Source organism: Chrysochloris asiatica, unplaced genomic scaffold, assembly GCF_000296735.1.
Source record: "Chrysochloris asiatica unplaced genomic scaffold, ChrAsi1.0 scaffold00043, whole genome shotgun sequence".
Lineage (NCBI taxonomy): Eukaryota > Metazoa > Chordata > Mammalia > Afrosoricida > Chrysochloridae > Chrysochloris > Chrysochloris asiatica.
Window position 1 is genome coordinate 17,814,956 of NW_006408561.1, and position 23,490 is coordinate 17,838,445.

Genomic DNA, 23,490 nt, shown 5'->3' on the forward strand with positions numbered 1-23,490 from the left:
GAGAGAGAGAGAGAGAGAGAGAGAGAGAGAGAGAAAGAGATTATTGGAGATTACTTGGTCCCATACATTTTTTCAAATTTTCTATTTAGAATATATGTTATTTTTGTGATAAGCAAAGCAAAAAAAGTTAAAATTGTCACTAGTGATATAGTGTTAATAATAAATAGCTGTCGCTAATCAATGGAGCTGTGGTGTGGTGCTGTTAGGTAAGCAATGGATTGCTAACAAGATTGATGGATCAAACCCACCTGCCACTCCTTGGAAACCCTACACAGGGTTGCTAGGAGTCGGAACCAGCACTTAGTAACAACAGTCTCACATTGTAAGATTTTAGTAGCAGATACAGTACTTTCATTTCAAATTTAACATTTTAGAGTATTTTTTTAAATCTGATTGAAGGCTAAGATTTAAGAACAATGATGAAACTGGGTAACTTAGTGCACTGCAAGACAACTTCAAAAAGGTCATGGAAAAATTTTCCACAAACTTTTTGAAGCTCCTCCTCATGTTACCTTCACAAGTCATTGGAAAGTTAATAATGTTCACATTTAAGTTAAAGCTTTCAATGTATCACATTATAAAATCAACACCATTTAATAAATAATGTACTTTATGTGCCATTTCAGTGACCTTAAAAAAAGGAGAGGTACATTTATTTAACTGGGGTAAAGGTCCAACTACTTCTTTCTAGAAATTGTAAAACTGATATCCCTATATCCTGTACATTATTTCATGTTTTGGTTCACTTATACAACTAATAGCTAATATAAAATTCTAGAAACATATTTGAAAATATACAGAGAATACAAAGAAAAAGATAAATACATACTAGATAAAAATTTAACAGCTTTCTAAAAATAAATATATACGCTTTTATTAGCGAATAGATAAAATGTAAGAATATAAGTTAAAATGAGTAATAAACTTTAAAAGCACAAATTTACTGGATACTTACAGGAAATGGCTCCAATCCCTCCTGAATCACAAAGCCTTCAATAACATGGGTCAAGATCTGTGGTTTGACAATAGCCTGTGGTGGTTTGTTTTCTATGTTGGGAATGCTGCTGCGCATAGATGTACTGCTACTCCTCGTAGTAGCAGCTGGAAGCAAAAGTGGAGGTGGCGGAACAGAAGCATGTGAAGGATCGGATGGAGATTTAATGACTGAAGCACTGACTGATGCCACAGCAGGTAATTCCACTTGCTCTGGGGAGGGGGGGAAAAAGTCTCTTTTTTTTTAATCTTTAGAATTTTGTGTAGGCAAATATGAAAGAGATTAAGAAAATAAACAATAATAGCAATTACAGGCAACATTTGGTGGCTCAGAATACTGTTCTACGAATTTTTATATTGTCTCATTTAATCTGCATAATACCTTATGAGGTACACATAGCACTATTATCCCCAATTTACCAAAGAAGGGGATAAATGCTCAAAGTTATCATTCAGACCTTAGTTAAAAAGAATTGCCTCGTAAAGCATTTACAATGTCAGCTGAAGAATAATTACTAAAACAGTTGCTTGGTTCTGAGTGTGTTTTTAAGCTGCCAGATACTAGGTTTCCTATGTTTCTGTTTATACATTCCAAATGATAGGGGAAAAAAATACTTTGAAAGTATACTTATAAAAAAGGATCATGAAATCCACCAAGCAAGGAGGGACATGTTATCAGAAGGGATCAGTCCCTGGAGAAAGATACCAGGCTTGGTAAAGTGGAGGATCAACACAAAAGAGGAGTATGACAATGCCCACCTCCCCCATCCCCCACCAACAAGATAGATTGGCACAGAGGAATCAGCAATGCTGCTTAACTGTTTCCATGAACAACTGCCTCCTTTGCCATGAGATCCAAAGAACTAGACGGTGCCTGGTTATCATTACCAAATTTTTTGGTTCAAGATTCATGATTCAAGATTCCATACAAGAATCCTAATCAAAGGTGGGGAATACAAAACAGAATTTCAAGTTCTATGGACTTCAAATTTCTGGAGGCATGAAGAATGAACCCCTGAATGAACCCTTGAAACTACTGCCCTGAGATAATGTTTAAACCTTAAACCAAAACTAACCCCCCTAAAGTCATTTTAAAACCCAACAATAATTTAGCAACTAGTAAAAAAGTTATTAGTTAGCAACTAGTAGAAAAGATCTGCTTAACATTATGCTATATATGGGATAAAATTGAAAAGATTTGATAGGAACATTATGGGGTAGTGAGCTGATGTTAATAAGGGAGGAATAATACAGAAAAAGAGGGTAAGAATGGTTGTGCAGCTCAAATAATATAGCCACTGTCACTAAATCATGTATGTAGGAACTGTTGAATTGGTATGTTTTTCTGTGTGTGTATATTCTCAACAACAACAAATGAATAAATTTAGAAAAATAGGAAAACTCTAGTGAACACACATATCCAAAAAAAACTTTTCTAATTACTAACATTTATTCAGTAGAAAATTCCCCCAAATTTAGGAATTTTCTCACCTAACAAAGGATGTTCAGAAGTTAAATCTTCTCTCCCCACAGTGATGGCTGCAGGAGACAAAGTGGGTGGTGGTGGGGTTCTGCTGTCCATCCGGACACATTCATCTGCCTCTTCTGGCATTTCTTCTTCACACACATCTTCTACTTGATAAACCTGCAAAGACAAATCATATTGCCTTAAAATGTTTCCAAAACTACATTTAATAAGGTGTTAATTTTTAAAAATTAAACTCTAAGTGCTTTAAATAAATTTTTTAAAAAAATGTCAAAATGAATATTCTTACAGGTTGAAAGGAAACCTTTGAAATTGATCAAATGAAGTTTTTCATAATACAGTATTTTATTAAAAAGCAAGCTACGGATTAGTATCTAGGGTAAAAATTAAAAGGTTTCTGTAAAGATAGTCAAGTCAAGGATATATTTTTATAATTTTGAGAATTTAAAAAATGTTTGATTTTGCATATTCCAGTAACTATTTCAGGAACTATACTATTGTTTCTAGTAACTTCTAATGGTCATAAATCAAAATAGATACTAATCTTTTTCATAGGACAGTAAATTAATTTCCAAAATAACAAATTACCTATCAAGAACTATACTGCCTTGAAGACTGTACTCCCAGGCTTTTCTTCTTTGTTATTATGTGAATAAAGATTTAAATTATGAAAAGTAGTATCTGAGTACCTACAAAAAAAAGGTATTTTATCTTTTCCTTTTTTTGTTGTTGTTGTCCTACTCAAGACTCTAATGAGTATTTATAAACCACTATGAAGCTTTCTATGGTGTAATACTATGGGTTAATGTTGTTAATGGTTAATGGGTTAACTGCAAAGTCAGCTTGAACAAGGTTGGCAGTTCAAACCCACCAGCCTTGCCTCGGAAACCCTATACAGGGTCGCTATGGGTCGGAACCGACTCAATAGCACAACGGTAACATAGTGAGGCTTTCTGCTCTCATACTGATTTGCAGCCTCAGGAATGCTATACAAGGGTCACTATGAGAACCAATTCAATGGCTGTGGATTTGGTTTTGGATCAGGTTAAAAGAAAACATCTATCCCTGAAATAATATCTTCACATACATACAAACACACATAAAAAATATCCTAAACCACTTGGCACATTAATATTTAGTTCTTTACTATTACTCTATATCCATGATGAAAAATTTTAAAGTCTATAACGTAACTCCCTGATTATCTAATTATAAAGATTATACATAAGAAGATGGACTCACAAGCACTCTCAGAAAGAGGTACCTAAGTATAAATAACTAAATGTGTTACTATTGTTACATTAAATTTAAGGCTTAAACTTCAAAGTGTACTTCTACAGATTGATACAGTATTATGTCATCATTTTAAATGTATTTAATCATCACTAAAAACAAGGTCACAAAACAGTTCACCACTTTCATTTTTGAAAGGTCAATTAAACTGATTAAAATTTCCAGTAAATATGAGACAAAAAAACCTTTAAACAACATTCACATACACAAAAAAAGATTTCCAATGTTGTATGTAATTTTAATCAAGTTATTGAAAAGGTTTAATTTGAAGTACATGAAATTAAATATAAAACTGATAAGGATTTCAGAAACCAGCATAAACCACATCCTATAAAAGGGACTATGAAATTTCACCCACAAAGAAATCTCTTAAAGGAGTTAAAAATCCTACTAGTACAAGATAAACTAGATTGCTAACCACAAGGTTGGCAGTTCAAAGCCCCACCCCCACTCCCCAAGCTGTTCCTTGGAAACCCTATACAGGGTTTCTGTGACTAAGAACCGACTCAAAGGCACTTAACAACAACAGTAATAATAAAACAATCTTTTTGACCATTTAAAAACTTAAATCATACTGTTAATGATTGCTAATTTGATCAAATATAATTTCTAGAATATGTGGTCCCAAACAGCCAATAAATAGACAACATTTTTTTAAAGTTATTTGCTTACAATCCTATACCTGGACACCTATTTTACCAAAATAGATCCCTTGTCTTATGTCTGTCTATGGATCCTTAGAAGTGAAGGTAGTTGTTAAGGTACAAAGCAATAATGAAAGCTGGTAGTATGTTTGTTCGTGATAATAATAGAAAAAAAATTATATATCCAATATAGGGGGGAAAGACATCCTCCCCAAAAGTATCCTGAGGTTAAAGAACAAAAAGACTTTCTAGTGAAGGGAATTTGTTGTAGTAGTGATACATTAATTTACAATTACCTTAATTTTATCAAAAGTCAGGAGAATATCAATTGTATCTATGTATTATTTCATATGGGAGAAAGATGAGGTTTTCTGCTCCCCAAAAGATTAAAAAGCCTTGAAAACCCTAAGAGGGTCGCTAATACGTTGGAACTGACTTGATGGTGCTTAACAAGTATTCCTTTATTAGATATTATTTTTCTTTAAAAAATTATCATCTTTCCTTAAAACATTGAAACTCTTTAATCTAAATGCTATTATTCAAACATATGCTACAAGATCTTTTAAGGAATCCTAAGTTTGATCATACATAGAATTCTGCTTTTCTATTTAAATAATGAAAGGTATTAAAGAACGAAGAGTCATAACATAAATAGTATATTTAAAAATAATCACTGAAAAATACACTAAAACATGCTTAATTCTCTCATGCGTACTTTCTTCCAAATTTACCAAGTAATAAGCAAAATTCGTTAAGGAATAAAAGAAGCAGGCAAAAGTAAATCTGCTACAGACATTTGGCACCATCAGCATAGAAAATAAAATATGTGCAACAACTAAAGTATTGAATAAAGAAACAAAGGTTTTCCTCACAAAACAATTCCTCATTAACTCATAACTAGAACTACTCTGACGACAGCAAAGACTGCCAAACTTGCCTCAATAAAGTACATTAGTCCCATCTGTATCCCATTCCTAAATAAATAAACATTTGTTTATTAGTTCTAAATTATCTATCTACCTCATCAAATCTTACTTCTCATACCCAAATGGCAGTGAAATTACCCTTACCTTTTGAAAATTTAGATCTCTTAAAAAAATAAAAGAAAAACAGCAATTTAATAGACACGAGTTGCAGTGCTTACAGAAAGCTAAAAAACAGCATGAGAAATGCTACAGCAAGTACAACGAACATAACAGTGATAGCAAAGAACATCACTATTTTCATTAAAAAAAACCAAAGCAAATCTCCAAAATAAGATTAACATTAAAAAAAAAACCTCAAACAGGAAAAGGTAGGAAGCAACAAAAGCGGATCTTAATTACTGTTAGCTTCCATTTAATTAGTTTTTAAAGTATAATATATGTGATACTTCTGTTCCAAATATCTTTTCCCATAGTAACCCTAATAAAAGCATTAAGAAAAATATTAAAAATGTTGAGAAATTTTATTTTTAACTTACAGTATATCATTGAACTAGAAAGTGAAAAAACTTAAGTATTTTATTCCTTTGAAAGTAGTATACACTTAAAGCTACAATCTTAAATTACAATACCCACTGTAAACTTTTCAAAAACCTTTAAAAGAAAATATAGACACGATAAAAAGATTATAAACATTTCTAGATTTTCACTGACATTTTATAGTTAAGTTCTCACAACTAGAAAACTATGAGGAAATGGAATTCAATCTTTTTATGTCTATGAAGGTCAGTCAGAATAAGAATGAAAAATATATACATTTCATCCTGAAAACCAGAATGCGTCCCATTAAGGAACAGACTTTATAACTCCTCTCTTTCTGAGTTAATGGTTTTTTTAATTTTTAAGGGATACATCTCTTCAGTGAGATTTGATACAATACCTCCCCCTCTTTGAAAAAATTCCTTTTTTTCGGGTAGAAATTCACTACAAATTTTATCATTCTATGTAAACATTTAGAGACCTTATTTTAGTTTTGATTTTAAATATTTTATACATTTAAATTTTTTTACAGAGAATGTTTGAAGTAAAACATTCTCAGGATAATTTTACTTTCTAGGCAAAATGCATGGCTTAAGAGTTTATGCTACTAAATATCACTAAAATCTCAAATTATCAAATTTTTTATTCCTCTCAACAGATTTTTTTATCTTTCACATAAATTAAGCCAATGAAATTTTGAACTTCTTAAATGAGAAATATATTAAATATGTTTTCTCTTAGAAATAAAAAAAAGTAATTTAATAATTACTATAAATGGTCTACAGTTAATGCTTTTTACAAAGGTGAACTTTTTCCTAGAATGTTTTTTACAAAATTTTCATTCTAAAACACAATTTTACCAACAAATTACATCATGCATGTCTACCTCCACCTTATGGCCCCGATTTTCAGAATGCATACAACCAATAGGTTAGCTAAAGACACTGTAAGTTCATGAACATACAAGCCAACAGAAGGGATCTATGAAGGATAATCACCTTAAGAGAAAATACTTTGTGCAGATGACACTGGTTCAAATGCATTCCCTTGGGGAAAAAAAATCAACTCTGTAAAGATAGCAGATGGATTTGTTTAAATAGTAATAAAATTAACAAGGGACTTTATTAACCATCAAACCACAAATTATCAAGCATGCAACCATACTACAACAAACAAAGGCATTTTGTTCTTTTTTTTTCCCATACAGCATGTTTGTCAGACACTGACATCTGGAGATTTCAAGCTTTTAAAATTCATAGGCATTTAGATCTAGCAACATAAAACAGTGTAAGAAAACAACAGTTTTTACTTTCAGTTCAGCAAGAAAGTCAAAGAGCTTCCAAGGGCTTACCACTGGTGGATCAACAGGGGCTGGCGGTTGTACTTGTAGGTTTACCGCAACAGTCTGTGGAGGAGGAAGAGTCTGAAATGGTAACTGGACCAAAGCTTCTGCAGCTGGAAGCTCCTCTTCTGACACCAAAGCATTCTGCACCAAAACCTGGCCCTGGGACAGAATTTCAGGCTGCACTTGTAAAGACTGCATAGACTGCAAGGGCAGTGGTGGCATCTGAGCTGGTGGAGATGTCGACATCTGTGGGGGGGTTGCAATTGGAATTGGAGGGGACTGCAAGGTTGAATATTGCTGGTGAGATGTTGGAGATACAATCTGCTGGCCTGGGGACACCAAGGCGGACTGTTGAACCGGGCCAATGTGTACAACAGGGGAAGCTGGAAGTGGAAGATGGGATGGAAGATTCAGCTGTGCTGCAGACTGTGCCTGGTTAGCAGAGGATTGCTGCAAGCTTGGTCCTGACTGGAGAGCTGTTGATACGAGAGGGTGTGGCTGAATAAGTGCTTGTGGGTGAATAATTATAGTAGGCGACTGACTTGGTGAATGAGGTGGCGGAGGAGACACCACCACAGATTGCTGTGCTGACTGTGACTGGCTAGGAGACAATGTTAAAGGAGGAGGATGAGTCTGAATTGGTGAACAATGTTGTGACTGGGCATTACTAGGAGCTGGAGGGAGGCTGTGGTTTTGGAGTGGTATACAGTGTTGGGAAGAGGGTGGATCTTGAGTTGGATTTTGAAGGGTGATTGGCTGAATTTGCTGTTGCTGTTGTTGTAATATCAGCTGATGGTGAGAAACCTTGGGAGGTGGTGAATGAAGAGGAATTTGTTGATGTTTTATTAGAGAATGAGGTTGAATTGGAGAATATGAAGCTGTGAGGGGAAAAAAATTAAAATTAGTATTTATTCCCAAAAAATCTGACATTTAAAAAAATAAATTTAAAGTAAGAAAGTTTTCATAACTAAAGGTCATAATCATCAGAAACCTATTACAAGTTTTCCAGACAAGAATGATTTAAAATTAAGTAACAAACAGCTTTTCTTTGGAAAACTATAAAGATTTTGTAAATTAAGCTGTACTCTGATAAGTCCAAAAGAAAGCTTCATGAAATAATTCATAAATCTAAATCTACTTATTCTTATTAAAGTTTTTAATTCTTGAGGCTATAGGTATTAACCTTAGCATAGTTGTTAGGAGTAGGGCTGCTAACCTCAAGATTAGCAGTTCAAAACTACCAGTCATTCTATGGGAGAAAGATGAAGCTTTCTGCTCCCTTAAGGAAGTACAGCCTCGGACACCCTATGTAGGGTTACTATGAGTTGGAACCGAATCCACAGCACAGGAGTCCTTGTGCGACACTGTGGATTAATGTGCTGGACTGCAAAGTCAGATTGAACTGCAATATCAGCAGTTCAAGCTCACCAGCTACTCATTAGAAACCCTATATAGGGTCGCTATGGGTCGAAACTGACTCAACAGCACATAACAACAACAACAAGGTTTAGCCACTTAGAAATTTTTCTTTGGGTGGGAAGGGGAACAATATTAATGAACAAATGAAATATATACAGGATAACTTCAAAAACATAAAACTGCTGTAGTAAAACTCATAAGCTAAAAATTTCAGTTTCAAATCTGTGTAAACATGCTTTCAACCAATAATCAAGGAAATTACAAAGCTTTTCAAGTTCTGAAATTTGAGACAAGATGAAGAGGTTGTATTGTTTTCACAAGAAAATGTTTTATAAAGTTTAACTCAGTGAATTAAGCAAAAACAAAAACACAGACATACATCCTATAGCGAAGGTTCAACTGAGAACTGCAACTTCAAGGGTGAATCTAAACGTGGTTTTGCTTGCAGAGAGAATGAGGCAATCAGAAGTGCAAACTTTGCTTTCTAAATAAAGGATCTTGTTTACTCCTCACCACCACCCCACAAAAAAAACTCCAGTATCTATGTGATGGCATCATTTTCTCCACAGAGAAGCCACTCACAACCTAGTTAATACAGATATGCATTAGCATAATCCAATTATAAGTATTTCCCCCACCACTGTGCCTCTTCTGCACACTGGTGCAGATGTTTACACAGAGGGAGATGTTGGTGAAATACTATCTAAATTAGAATAGAAAACTGGGCTCACTACAAGACAAACTGAAATGATGTCTTAATATTAAAGTATGCACACTTAAATATCACATAAAATCACACACATTTCAAATAGATCTAAAGACAGAACAAAATTTTTTTCTTAATCTCAGAATGTTAAAATAAAGGCTATAACCCTTTGCATCTATATTTATATTCAACTACATTTTTGATAATAGCTTAGTAAAATCTTCCAACTTTTTTTATGACATTTTTGCATTAGGTTGGCATTATTTAAAATTGGGGGTATCCTTTAAAGAAATTAACATCTGGTTAACATCTCAAGAAAAAGGCACTTCAAACATGGGGCAGATACACTTAATAGTCAAAAATGGAAATTAGGCCTAAAATTATTTCTAAAAAATAATTTTCATATATTAACTAGACTAGTACTTCAAAGACTGCAAATTCTATGTCAGCACTTTATAAATGGGTTGATGAACTTGTCTATTAGAGAGAATTCCAAAAAAGGTGAATGAATTAAATCTTGAATTCTCTGCTTTTCTTCCATGGAACTCAAGGTGCTTTCCCACCTCTCACTTATCCTCATAAAACGCCTGTCAAGTAGGTCAGTATAATCATCCTTCTTTCCCAGAACGAAAGTGATTTTTTGTGAGAAAAACAGCAAAGGCATACATACTTTAATTCATTTAAAGGTATACATACAATGAAATTTTACCATATTCTTAAAATAGAATAAAATTATATTCACTAGAATAATAATACTCTGCGCTCTAGCAAGTAGGCAATCTTTTACCTTTATACCCTTTTCACCTAAATTTTTCTTGCATGAGAATTCACTAACCTGCACATATTGTCCAGAATAATTATGAGGGTATTTGAAAAATACCTCCATACAGAAAAGCCACAGTACTCTAGAAAATCACATCATGTTTGTTAACTTTTCTAATTTTAATAAATACTCAGAGAGTAGACTTGTATTTGAAGAATTTATGATAAGCATCATCTCTGACATATTTATAAATCATTATTGCTTGCAACACATTACTTCATTCAGTAGCTACAATCCTATGAGATACAGGCTACTACACTAATAAATATACTTCAAGTGAAAAAACTAAGACTGAAGTGACTTCTCTGAAATCAACTGGTTTTTAAGGAGCAGAGCTGGGGTGCAAATAACTCAATCCTGCATCTAGGATGTGTTTCACTACACAACAAATTAATGTTTGCAAAAAAAAAAAGTATAGCATAAAAGCTCTAAAAACTGCTATTTTATATATATATATATATATATATATATATATGCTCAACACTAATACAGTTCATAATTTCCAGATTTTTTGACTAAAGTTTCACTTTGTTTAAAATATTAAAATAGGATTAGTAACTATCAAGTGGAAACTCCACATTCAAGGCAAAATAAAGAAAATAAAATGCTTTCAGCCCCCTTGAAATAATATTTAAGGAAACAATATCATGTTCATTATAATTATTAGGCTATCCTATCTCAGAAAACAAGCAAAATTTTTATATTTAAAAATGATCTGTAGGAACAGGTATTGCTTTAATGGGAGAAAAGGACAAATTACTTATTGTAGAACTTCTCAAAAAACCTTAGCTTCTGATTAACTTCCAAACAATGAGTGCAGAAAAACTAAAAGGGTGAAAAATATAGCTGTTGCCTCCTCAGAAGAAAAACATGAATTACTTTGAATAACTGTAGTGTAAGGCTTAAAGCAATGTGTAAGTTTGGTTTAACAACAACAACATTAAGAAGGGAGAGACCAAAGTATGCATGAGCAGTGAAAGGATCCAACATGAGAAAGAAAAGATGCTATTGTAACTACTGGGAAAGGTCAGGGCTCAATGATACAAACAAACAGTGCTAACTTGAAAGAAGAAAACAGATAATTCCATATTTTATTAGAAGCGAAAAAATCTTAACACAGAAATTCTAAGATGAATACACGAGACAATAAGGAAGCTTACATCTGGTGATGACAACATTCTCAGTACATGAACCATGAGACAAGGATATGAAGACTATGAGAAAGAGAACAGGGGGGATTCAAAGCTTAAGACTGAAAAGATTTAGAATGACTCCTTGACATCTTCCTCTGCGGGATGATATCAGAGATAAGGGGAAAAAACAACACAGTCCTTTAAGGAAATTAATTATGAATAACCCTTTTTTTTTTCCTCTTATTTTTTAAAAGTAACAAATTCTTCCTATTGATGGAAAAATAATATACTTGCTCTTTTACCTGCTTTAATTTCATTCTACTAAAACTACAGGCAATTTTTTTTTTTTTTTTTTTAAAGCTAAAATGATTTATAGCTCTTAGAAATGTGAGACCAAGCATACAATGAAGATGTTAACCAAATGTCAATTCAAAAGGTGTCTACTGTTATAATTTGTTTTAGCTGTTGGAATTTTATAAGTTTTTCAAGCAACAATATTGAGACTGAGATGTTCTTTTGTTAATTGATACATTCACATTTAAATTTTTACTATTCTCATTCAAGTAACAGACATCTTGTGTTTTGCTCTGCCTGCTAAAAAAAATTAATAATGCAGCCAATTTCAATTAAAGTTTTATCCCACCTGGTGCTATTAATTGGTGAATACTTGATGTTCGGGTGACAGCTGTGCTTCGTGACTCCAGACTTGAACTTTCTCCTTTCTTATTACTTTCTGGAGAAGGATCTCGTTGGCTGATTTTAGAACTGGTCACGGTTGTTTTATTATGACAAATTGTCAATGACTGAGTCTGACCAATGCTTTTTGGTGGACCATTCTGTGAGCTAGATAATACACCCAACTTCTGGCTTCGTAATGTCAAATTCTGAACCTAAGAACCACATAACAGAAAATTAAGACGAAAACAGGTAGGTTTAAACAATGAGATAATCACTACCATTAAAAATATGGCAACACATTTGCATTCTTTTTTCATACATAAAGCTCCAACTGATTAACTCTGAAGGAAAAAGGAGTTCTTTTTAGTAGCCACATCTTCAATATTGAGTAGAAATTTTTTTACAAAGACTTAAAGAATCACGAGGAGCTACACGAAAATCGAATGTGTATTGTAAATGAACTACAAGTATGAGGAAATTATTCTGCAACATACTACATGTTCATATTATCAGCTCTAATTGTAGAATTATAAAAGAACACTAATCTTTTTTTTAAATAAAGAAAAAATAATTCATCAAATCACCTATCCCACTGTGATTATAACTTATGAGCAGCATTTCTGGCAAACTTTTTTTTTTTTTTTTTTTTTAAGGTAAATTTTGTTACTGAAGACTTGCTTGCCTTTCGACTGCATGAACTACAAAGACTGTGCAAGGCCATGCAATGACTTTGTGTGATGGTTTCTCTGTCTATACCTGGGGCTGAAGTCCTGGTGTGGCACTGTGGGTTAATGCACCAGACTGAAAGTCATTTGAACTGCCAGGTCAGCAGTTCACGCTTACCAGATGCTCCTTGGAAACCCTATACAGGGTCACTACGGGTCGGAACCGACTCGACAGCACTTCACAACAACAACAATATTAAACACACTGGCACACTGGATGGTGGCAAGGAGCATCCTGATTACTGTTACCTGAGATTTACAGCATTTCTAAGTAGCACACACTTCTCCAGTAACTTTTTGTCTTATATGAATGCAAAGGAGCATAGGTAGTGCTGTGGTTAAAGTTCCCTGCTGCCATTTGAACCCACCAACCACTCCAAGTGAGAAAGACATAGGCAATCTGCTTCCATAAAGACTAGAGACCTTGGAAGACCTATGGGGCAATTCTACCCTGTCCTATGTGGTCATTATGAGTCATAATGAATGTGGATGGCAATGGATTTGGGTTTTTTGGAATAAACACATCAAGTACATATTTGTTAGCACTGACCCTGGGCAGGGAACTGAGGTAGAATACATTTGAAGGTAACAAAACAAACGATACAACACTGCTGCTTTGTCCATGTTCTTCAGCTTCATCATGTGTCCTGTCTCTACAACTACCTTTTTACTGGGGCTCCAAAACTACACCTTCTGTTTCCAAGTGCCAGATGCAGTCCTCAATCAATAGCTACTACTACTAGATAAATCTCCCATTTCAAGTCAGTCACAAATCAATACCATTCTAAACTACTGAAATAAGTGACACCACAAGAAGTATCTATGATTTTTCTCAAATACTTCTTAGCAAAGTAAACATAAATGAACAAATAACCACTCAAACCATTTTTATGCAAATTAATATAAAAGTAAAACATAATGAAATCTGGATTTGTCAGACTGCCACTCAAAGTCCTTCATAATCTAGGTCCAAACCACTTCAAGCCCCATTTTACTACTCGAGTCCACAATTCTCATATTCTAGCCAAATTATACTGTTCACAAATTTGTTCTAGCCAAGCTATATTGTTCCACTGGTACCTTTGCTCAAGTTCGTCTTATCTAAAATGTCATTCATGCTCAAAGTTACCTCCTGAATCCCAGCCCATTCTTAGTCAAAATCCCATTCATCCCCTTAGAAACCTTCCCAGAGTCCCTGGTTAGAGAGATTCTTCCTACCTCCATATGACTTTCCCCAAATTCAGATCCCATTGGTCTACAGCATGGTTTTAGAATTACTAACTAATATCTGTGTCTGTTATGAGTCTCCAACTGGCAGGCCTTCATCTCATTTTTGCAATCCTCATAATGCTTGCTACAGATATAACAGAAGCTCCACAAGTCTGTGGAATTCTTCTGTTATCAAATTCTGGATTATATTACATGAACATTTTTTTGTAGATATTTAATTCCATTTATGATTTTCTTAAGTTAATCTTAAGTATAAGTACCCCCGCCGCTTGACATTTACCCCAATTTACCCCAAACAAATCTCAACAACTACCTGGTAAAAGAAGTATATTAAAATCTCTGAGAAGTCAAAAGAAAGACAGCATAAAATTTAACATTTGACATGAATGATCTATAAAATGGACCACATAGTAATGATAACCAGAGACTGAACATTATCTGAAAAACTTGAAAACCTGGACACTGGTCTTCAAATGAAAAGCATATTCATCCCTAATGAGGATTTAATGTAGTAATTTTTCTTTCACTTTCTGCAATTCTGAAAAGAAAATGTATGTATGCACATTTACATTATGTTATATGTATAATCTTATATGTTGTTATTAAGTGCCATTGAGTGCCACTGAGACGATTCCAACTCTACTGACCCTGTAAAGGAGTTCCATGAAGCAGCAGGTGGGTCTGAGCCACCAACTTTGTGGTTAGCAGTCTCATGTTTATCCTACAGGACCACATCAGGACTCCTGATCTTATATGAGGGGGTTTTCAAAAACTTCATGGAAAACTGGAATTAAAAAGATAATGGAATTTTTTCACAAACTTTTTGAAGTCCCCTCGTATGTTGTATAGTCAAACACATATGATAGCTAGTTATATGTAAAATTTTTAATATGGCTATACTATCTAGTTATTTTGGCTTAAAGATTTACAATAAATTTCAAACATGTCTATTACACTGATACATTACTAAAAAGACCACATATTCAAATGTCCTTGACAGAATTTTACTTTTGAGGAGAGAGAACCCATCCTTTCTGAGATAAAGAAGATCTTATGCCAGCTTTCATCTACTGGTACATCAGACTCTCCCCTATGATGGAATTATGAAAACTTGGTAACTTTTGAATAAAATCTATATTTAGCATGAGACATTTTTGCTAATTTCACCTTATATTTTTATAGTGGTTTCCTCACTAATACACTCTTACATCAACTATTTAACTTCAAACTAACAAGTAGTATGTAAATGAGAAAACTAAAAGTTAACATGACATTTATGATAGTAAACCTGAGTTTCTAGCTTTTAACTCTAAAGAAATGTTTTTCCCTCTATTCTCACAGCATTTGCTATCAGATAGTGTTGGTAGGACTTCTTACTCTGCTACAAACATACTATTTTGTCCTATGATGTCTTTCTGAAAATCAGATATTCCAAATTTCTCATTTTTTTTGTCAGTATATGATTAAAAAATGTTGACTAGTGAGGAAAAACTAACTGCTATAATATGAAAAAATCCTGGTGTGGTGCTATAGGATAAGCCCTGAATTGGTAATTGTAAGGTCAGCAGTTCAAACCCACCAGCCACTCTCAGAAACCCTATACATGAGTTGGTAGCTATGAATAGGAACCAACTCGATGGCACACAACAACATAATATGATAATATCAATAATTTAATGATTATCAAAATTAAATTTCAAATGTTATATTTCTTATCACAAACAAATTAATTTTTTTTTAAACTGCAAATGTAATTTTAAAATCAACAAAGTGGAGCAAAAATGTTTCAAGACCAACAGTCCTGAACTTGAGGGAAGTTTCCCCTAGAAAATGCAAGGTATCACTATCCTCTACCACTCATTCCCTGTCATTTCAAAAGCACCTTAAAGAAAAACAATCTTCAGAGATTCCTAAAGGTCAATCTATTCACTTCATTCCTTGAATTAAGTCAGTTCATCACAGATCCACATACCTAGACTCGGCAGAGATTTTTATAAAGCAATAATATCAACAGCAAAGATGCTGTAAGATGGTTTCTCCATGAAAATCTAGAAGACAAATTGTGCTCTAGAGAGTGTGTTGCACAGAGTTGTTCTTTCCTAAGCAACTAGTATGTTTTATCTCGGAAACTGTGTATCCTTTAAGTGGCTGTGTCCCTCTCTTCACTAACTACTTGAAAACTAAGAACTGAATTTCTGATTGACCTTCACTCAACATATAACAAAAATAGTAAGTAATTAATAACATGCGATATGATGTGACAGGCACTGTACTAATAAGCATGTTTTGATAACAATTCTCAAGCTATTACTTCCAATTCACAAAGAAGTTGAGGCTTGACAGGGGTAATAATAATAACAGGTTAACACTTAAAGGGTGCAATGTATCTGACACTGTTCTGTTTATAGTTATTAATACACAAGGGATGTTCCAAAAGTTCATGGAAAAATTGAATGAAAAGATAATTGACTTTTTCTATGAACTTTTGAAGCCCCCTTGTATTTAACCCTATGAATCATTATTTACTCCTATTTTATAAATATTGGTACACTTATAAAGAGGCATGTCCATACGCTACTTAACATCCTTAACTCAGACAAGAAGTTAAAGATACATGGAAAGTATGAGTAACAGAGCAAGTATTTAAACCCAGAGTTTGGATTTAGAGTCCATATTCTTAAACACTCTGCTACACTAAGGCCTTGTTCAAATCAATCAGCTAGCAATTACTGTTGCTGAAATCAGAATTCTACTTCAGTTCTGCTTTACCACAATGCTATGTTCTTAAATACTATGTGACAAGACCTCCCTCTTACCCCTTTGCAAGAATAACAATAATAATGGGTGCCTACCATATTCTGGTATTCTCTCACCCTTCAATTTACTCTAAAATTAAGAAATCTTTATCTCCCCTAACATCGCAAGGATATTCTAATGTTTCCTTTTAGAAGTTTTATAGTTTGGGTTTTACCCTAGGCCTCTTTTTAATTTATTTCTGTTATTGGCATTAGGAGGCAGTTAAGGTTCACTTTTTTATAGACCAAACAGAGTAATATTCCACTCAATTTTTTTATTTACACAATTTAAATCATTTTTCAAACTTAAATCCACCTTGACAGTTATTTTATAACTGCTTACAAAGAAATCTCACATAAGAGAAATAATTATTTACGATAAAACTAGACATTGATAGCAAAAATTCTCATTAATCTTTAATAATGTCAAATAACACTAGACATCTGTGCCTAATGGTGTTACCACTTCTATAAAACAAAAAGTACTTTCTTGAAATTCTCACTCTGTTTGATAACATTTCAGTCTGAAATGCAAGACCAAGAGCAGTGAAACCAAGTACACGATTATCTTTAATGTGAAGATCCGGGCCTCTAGTACCACATTATGAAGCTAGACAAGCTCACCTGAGTAGCTGCAGACTGACAGGAAGATGACGATGACGACGAGACAACAGGAATGTCAGACTGTACAGCAGCCACAGTGGTAGCGGGTGTGAAAATCAGCTGTACAGACAGAAAACCAAAAAAATACCCTAAGACAAAAGAACATGTCCCACACACGATGTATAGCAGGCAAGAAAGACTGAAATTTGTGACAGAGAGACAGTGCAATTTAGGATAGTCTCCTAAGCAAAAGTTTTTTTATACAGGACAAAGAGAAGTTTCTGATAATAGATAACTAAGAAAAATCATACGCATTTTTGAAAAGAGAAATAAATCAGCACTCACAAGAGAAAATATGCTTTGGTAATAAAGTCCTCTGATGAAATTTTGCCACAAATAAGCTATTATACTTAAGCTTTTCCCAGCTTACTACTCTGGCAAAGTTCCTTCAATGGAAACTTAAAATAGACAACTACGGTCACAATTCTTGGACACAAATTAATTTCAGTAAGAAACATGAAAAGAAACACCAGAAAGTCTTTTCAACCCTTTTTTACCACAAAGGATAACTACACCACATACTACATGACAATATTTTACTCAGCTCCACAGAAGATAAAAGACAAACCTAGGTTTACTCTTGATTTTAAAACTACTCATAAAGAAGTATTCATTTTAAATGGAAATGCCACACATGTCAATATTCAACAACAAAACAGCCTATGAAAAACTTCACATCAAAAAAAAAAAAAAAAGGAGGGGGAACAACTTATTCATCACTAGCTCTTCAAATTTTGTCAATATTGAAACAGTATCATTAATTTTTAAGGCAATGCAAATCCACAGGAAGAATATCCTATTTAACTTAGAAAATTGTGACAGTTTTTTCAAAGAATCTGTACTCTATCTCAAAATTGCATCAAGATTTACTCAGTTTCGCAAAAACTTCACAATGCTATTTAAATTAAAATCGTTAATTGAGACCTGGTGTGGCACTATAGGATAAGCACTGGAATGATAACTGCAATGATGGCAGTTCAAACCCACTAGCCACTCCTTGGAAACTCTATACAGGGTTGCTATGAGTCAGAACTGACTCAACAGCATTTAACAACAACAACAACAATTAAGGGATCTTCTTAAATTTCAGTTTTTAGTTACTAAATTTAAGTAAATTCAGCAACAAAGTATAATTTTCATCAAAAGATAATCTTCAGTACCTAAAAGTTGACAGGAAAAGATACTTATTCTATGTATCCTGAACCATAGGAACCTGCTTCTTTTGGAGTTTTGGATTGTTTAGCAATCATTTCAAATTGTGCAACCTAACTTAAAAAAAAACACATCATGGGACCAAAAAAACAAAACAACAATTAGAAACGTGATAATAGTCATTCAATAGTCTGTAAGTAAAAAGGTGGATGGACCATGTTACTGTTCTTGTTAGAAATATGACTGAAAACTTTCTTTGCATTTTTAGACAGAGAATTGAAAATAGATATCCAGTATATTGGTCAAAAAAGAAAATAAATAAATATATAACAAAGTTTTGCCTAGGTTAGCACACACAAAATAAAGTAAATGTCAACCAATTTCCTCATTCCTTAAAGAAACTAAGAAGTTAAATTAGAAAATCAATAGGTATACAAATATAATCAAACCTTCCTTATCAATGACCAAAGTGAAAACACAAATATGCTTGCAGATTTGAAATGGGGTTAAATAAACAAAGCTAATAATCACCTGGAGAATTTTCAAGATATCAGAATATCTCAGGATATAAATTCTAACGCATAATTAACAGCCAAACATAATATTTCCAATATATTTAATCAAATCTAAGATATAAAAGATGTACAATGATTTTATGTATCACTATAAGTATTAATTAAAGGAGCTCTGGTAACGTAGTGGTTACAAATCAGGCTGCTAATCTCACAGTCAGCAGTTCGAAACTACAAGCTGTTCCGCAGGAGAAAGATGAGGCTTTCTGCTCCCGTAAAGATTTACAGCCTCAGAAACCCTTTACAGGGGTCGCTATGAGTCAGAACTGATTCCATGGCACATAACAACAACATAAGTACTAATTATAACTGTTAAGATGCCATCAATTATTTAAAAAGTCCTAATTTCTGGGATGCTAAAATATAGGGAAAAAGTTTTAAAACTGAGGAAATTTTATATTTAAAAAATCACTCCAAAGAATCTCTGATAGAGTCCCAACATTCAAATTACTATTTGCTACACCCAGAAAGCCTAATAATTAAGAGTAGAATTTTCATGGCATAAATGAGCTGAGCACACAGAAAAAAAATGTTAAGCATTAGTTAAATATGTAAAATGCCTCTTACTGCATCAAATCAAGAAACATTTTTGATCTCTCTCAAGTCCTTAAACACTGAAAAAATTTGGTAGCTCATATCTTACCATTTGAGCTCGAAGGTACATTTGAGCTTGGCTTGCTGTTAGGGTAGGGGAGGTACTCCCTAGTAACATAGTCTGTTGGGTAATACTGCCGCTGGTAGAACTGGAAGCCTGGGAACGGCTTATTAACTGTGCAGGTGTAGGAGAAGTGGACAGGTTGATCTAAGGAAGAAAAAATATCAGGTCATAGGCTTCCAATTCTTGCTTCCATGTCACTGAACTTCACCAAGCTTCCGTCAATCAAAGAATATAAACTGTGGCTAAGGAACCAAAAAAAAAAAAGACCTTTATCTCTGACAGACCTCTTACTTCTTCAATCATTATTTGCACATACGAAATCAAGAGCATGTAATCAAGACAATTTTAAAGGATGGCCACAATGTGTTTAAATAAAATTCTCAGTATCTTTCTTAAAATGTCATTTTCACTATCTTCTAAAACTCAGAGCTAATGCTTCATTACTTTAATATTCCACATAACTTAAAACATTCTAGTAAACAGTTTACACTATTTGGTTATATACTGTCACATTTTGTGGAGTTTCTGCAGTTAATAAAAATTAAAACATAGACCTATAAAAACATACATGTAACATATAATTAAAGTTCTAACTCAAAAGCTCTCAAAGTAGAAAACACCACAATTGCTACCTGTCAAACAGATAAAATATCTTGAATATTGGTTACAAAATTAAATTATAAAAATTACTTTGAAGTTTAAAACTGCTCTTAAGAGAAAAAACACAGTCTATCTCTATACAAGCATAGTCTTTATACGGATACATAAGAAAACAGTAGCTGGCTGCATCTGGGAAGAGAAACTGGGATGGGTGGGGAAAGGGCAAAGGGCAAAGGGAGGCACATATACTTTGTTTCACCTTTTCAATTACATACAGTAGGCATGTTTTAAATAATATGTTTAAAGAGAATAATATAATCTGATCTCAAATCCTTTCTGTAGGAAACAAATATAAAATAAGAAATAGTTGATCAGACTTCTGATTCAGACAACAAGGAAGACTAGACTATTATTTCCATGTATACAAACACACCAATATAATGCTACATCAGTATCAAAAATTAGGGTAGACAGGTGAACTCAAAAAGGGAAAGGGAAATTCCTAGGTGCCAAAGAGGAAGAAGATCTGACTTTGGGTCTAAAAGTGAAACCCCATTTAGAACCAAGACACTCAGTAGGGTTGCTCAACACAGGACAGGGGTGGGAGTGGGAGGTCTGAAGGTGTCCAGGAAGCTCCACTCTTAAACCCAGAGAAGCAATAATGAAACTTACAGTCCACCCCTTCCTGAGAAGCGGAGGAGGAAGAGGCTCCAATGAGAAATCAAAACCTAAGGCTTGAGCCATTTGAGTCCAGATACCAAATTTTCACTCCCTGCATAGTCCCATGGTCCCAAAACACTAACATTAGAATTAGAGAAAGGCATTGTTAGAATAGTGACTGGAGGAAGCTGAGTGATGGCTACACAAGATCTTGCTATTATTTTGTACTTCCTATGATTCTATGATTATTTACAATTAAAAACTTAAGGAAAAAAAAGGATACAGAATTAGTTACATAATTATCTGAATTTATCTGTATCTTTCCAATTCATATTTCATAACTTTAATGATAATCAGTAAGTACACAACTAGAAAAAAGAGGAAAAAAAGAGTAATTTGATACAATTTGATGTACTTGACCTACACCTATGGATGCAGTAGCTCAAAAAAGGGAAGAAATCTTTACAGCAAGGATCATTCCCACCTCCTCAATACACCAGGTAGATAGGGATGGACAACGTGGACAATAGCTACCAAAATGGGGGTTTACAAAGGCAAGAAGTGATGGGCTTACAAGCTTTCAAGAGGGAGCCTAGATCCAGAGGGTGCGGAGAAAGGTAGAATCTCCACTGAGTGGTATCCAATCTGTCTGGGCGAGGCTGATGAAAGGAGATGGGGGTAGGACTCTTGTGGTACAATAGTGAATAATTGCTATCAGGACTGTGAGGTTTGAAAGTATAAAGGTAGACATTTTGTTGCAAAAGGAGGGGAGTGGCTGACTTTGCAGTATGGGAGCGGAGGTCCCTGAGACCATCAAGGGAGAAGAGCGTAGTGTGGGACCCTACCCAGAGAAACAGTGATGCCAGACACGGAGGCAGAGACGATGACGTGGAGAGATGGAGCGGCTGGGGACTCTAGACTCAGAGAAGGAGAGGGGCTCTGTGCTGACGACCAAGGGGCATGCTTGCGGGGTATACCCTTTGCTTGGTTGATGATGCATGAAGGTGATTGTAACTATGGCAATGAAACGAAATACGATAGGATGAATGTAAAGCTAATGTTCTCCCAGGTAAACTATCACATAATTCATAATAAAACATTTTTTTAAATTCAAATATAAAAAAATAAATAAGTACATAAAACATAGTTAATATAATACATAATTATTTTGCAAGGTGCCTTTTCCTCTTATTACACCACTGAAACCTCTTTATCATGATCATCAACGGTCACCAATGACTGACTGACAAATGCAGTGGATTCTTTTTATACCATTCCTTCCCAGTCTTCTTTACCAACTCCTTCCCAGTCTAGCCTACCTCCAAAATGTCCTAATACTTTTTCTTCTTGAATTCCTAGATTATCAAATCTACTCCTGTGGTTTCAAACAATTCAATCCTTTTAGATTTAGATGACAATTCAATCAATTTAGATGACTCTAAATCTTTGACTAGAAACTCTTATTCTGAGTTCTTGATCCAACTACACATCTTGATCCACAGAACACATCTACTGAAGATCTGTTACCAAATCTAACTCACTGTGTTTAAACATCAAACTCATTATTGTTGTTAAATGCCATCAAGTCAGTTTCTGAGTCATAGCGACCCTGTATAGGGTTTCTGAGGAGCGGCTGGTGAGTTTGAACCACTGACCTTGCAATTCAAACCAACCCTACAGTCCAGTGCTTATCATGCAATGCCACACCAGGACTCCAAACTCATTACTATGCCTCCTAAACTAGCTCCTCATTCTATATCCTGTCTTATAAATAGTACAGGCCTCTTCTAAAATCCCCCAAGACAGATTATCAGGGTGTCATCTTTGATGCTCCATTCTCCTTTGCCAACACTCAAACATACGCTGTATTGTGTGTGTCTACATCCTTTATTTTCATCATTTCCATTTTGATTTCTAGTCATTTAGGATGAGTTTGGGCCCATGTCACCATGGAATTGCCAGCTACATTATTACCACATTGCTTTAAGTTGATCTCCCTGCCTGGAATCCTGTTCTCTTCCCAAGTTTAATTAACTGCTCTTTCAAAAATCTTCCACACCTCCCATAAAAAACAAAGTTCAACATTCCTGATTACCTCTCTACCATCACTTCTTCCTCCTGCTCCTCCAAATACATACTTCATATTAATTGTATGAATTTATTTACAATATCATGATATCTCAGGCAGGGTAACAATGCTCCTAACTGTAGCCCAACCCATTCTCACCTATATTATGAACAACTCCTCTTCAAAAGTCAGTTTAATAAGCATTTTCAAACATCCCTATATCCAAAAGCAGAACTGACTATTCACATTTCTTTTTGCCTAGCTCTATCTTCTACATAAGGAGCTCTGTTAGAGTAGTGGTTATAAATCAGGCTGCAAACCTCAAGGTCAGCAGTTCGAAACTACCAGCTGTTCCACAGGAGAAAGATGAGGCTTTCTGCTCCC

At 34.2% G+C, this 23,490-nt stretch overlaps 1 protein-coding gene across 3 annotated transcripts in view; it reads right to left on the bottom strand.

Annotated features, from left to right (window-relative positions):
* PHC3 (polyhomeotic homolog 3 (Drosophila)) overlaps positions 1–23,490 on the bottom strand; it is a 97,786-nt gene that overhangs the window by 35,814 nt on the left and 38,482 nt on the right. For 2 of the 3 annotated variants that reach the window (XM_006861823.1, XM_006861822.1), the window contains exons 5-10: positions 19,764–19,922; positions 17,358–17,456; positions 11,949–12,195; positions 7,231–8,102; positions 2,485–2,638; positions 956–1,206 (exon numbers count right to left, since the gene is read on the bottom strand). In XM_006861823.1, the coding sequence (XP_006861885.1) occupies positions 956–1,206; positions 2,485–2,638; positions 7,231–8,102; positions 11,949–12,195; positions 17,358–17,456; positions 19,764–19,922 (1,782 nt within the window). The remainder of the gene's footprint in view (positions 1–955; positions 1,207–2,484; positions 2,639–7,230; positions 8,103–11,948; positions 12,196–17,357; positions 17,457–19,763; positions 19,923–23,490) is intronic. The other variant, XM_006861824.1, reaches the window with a different exon arrangement.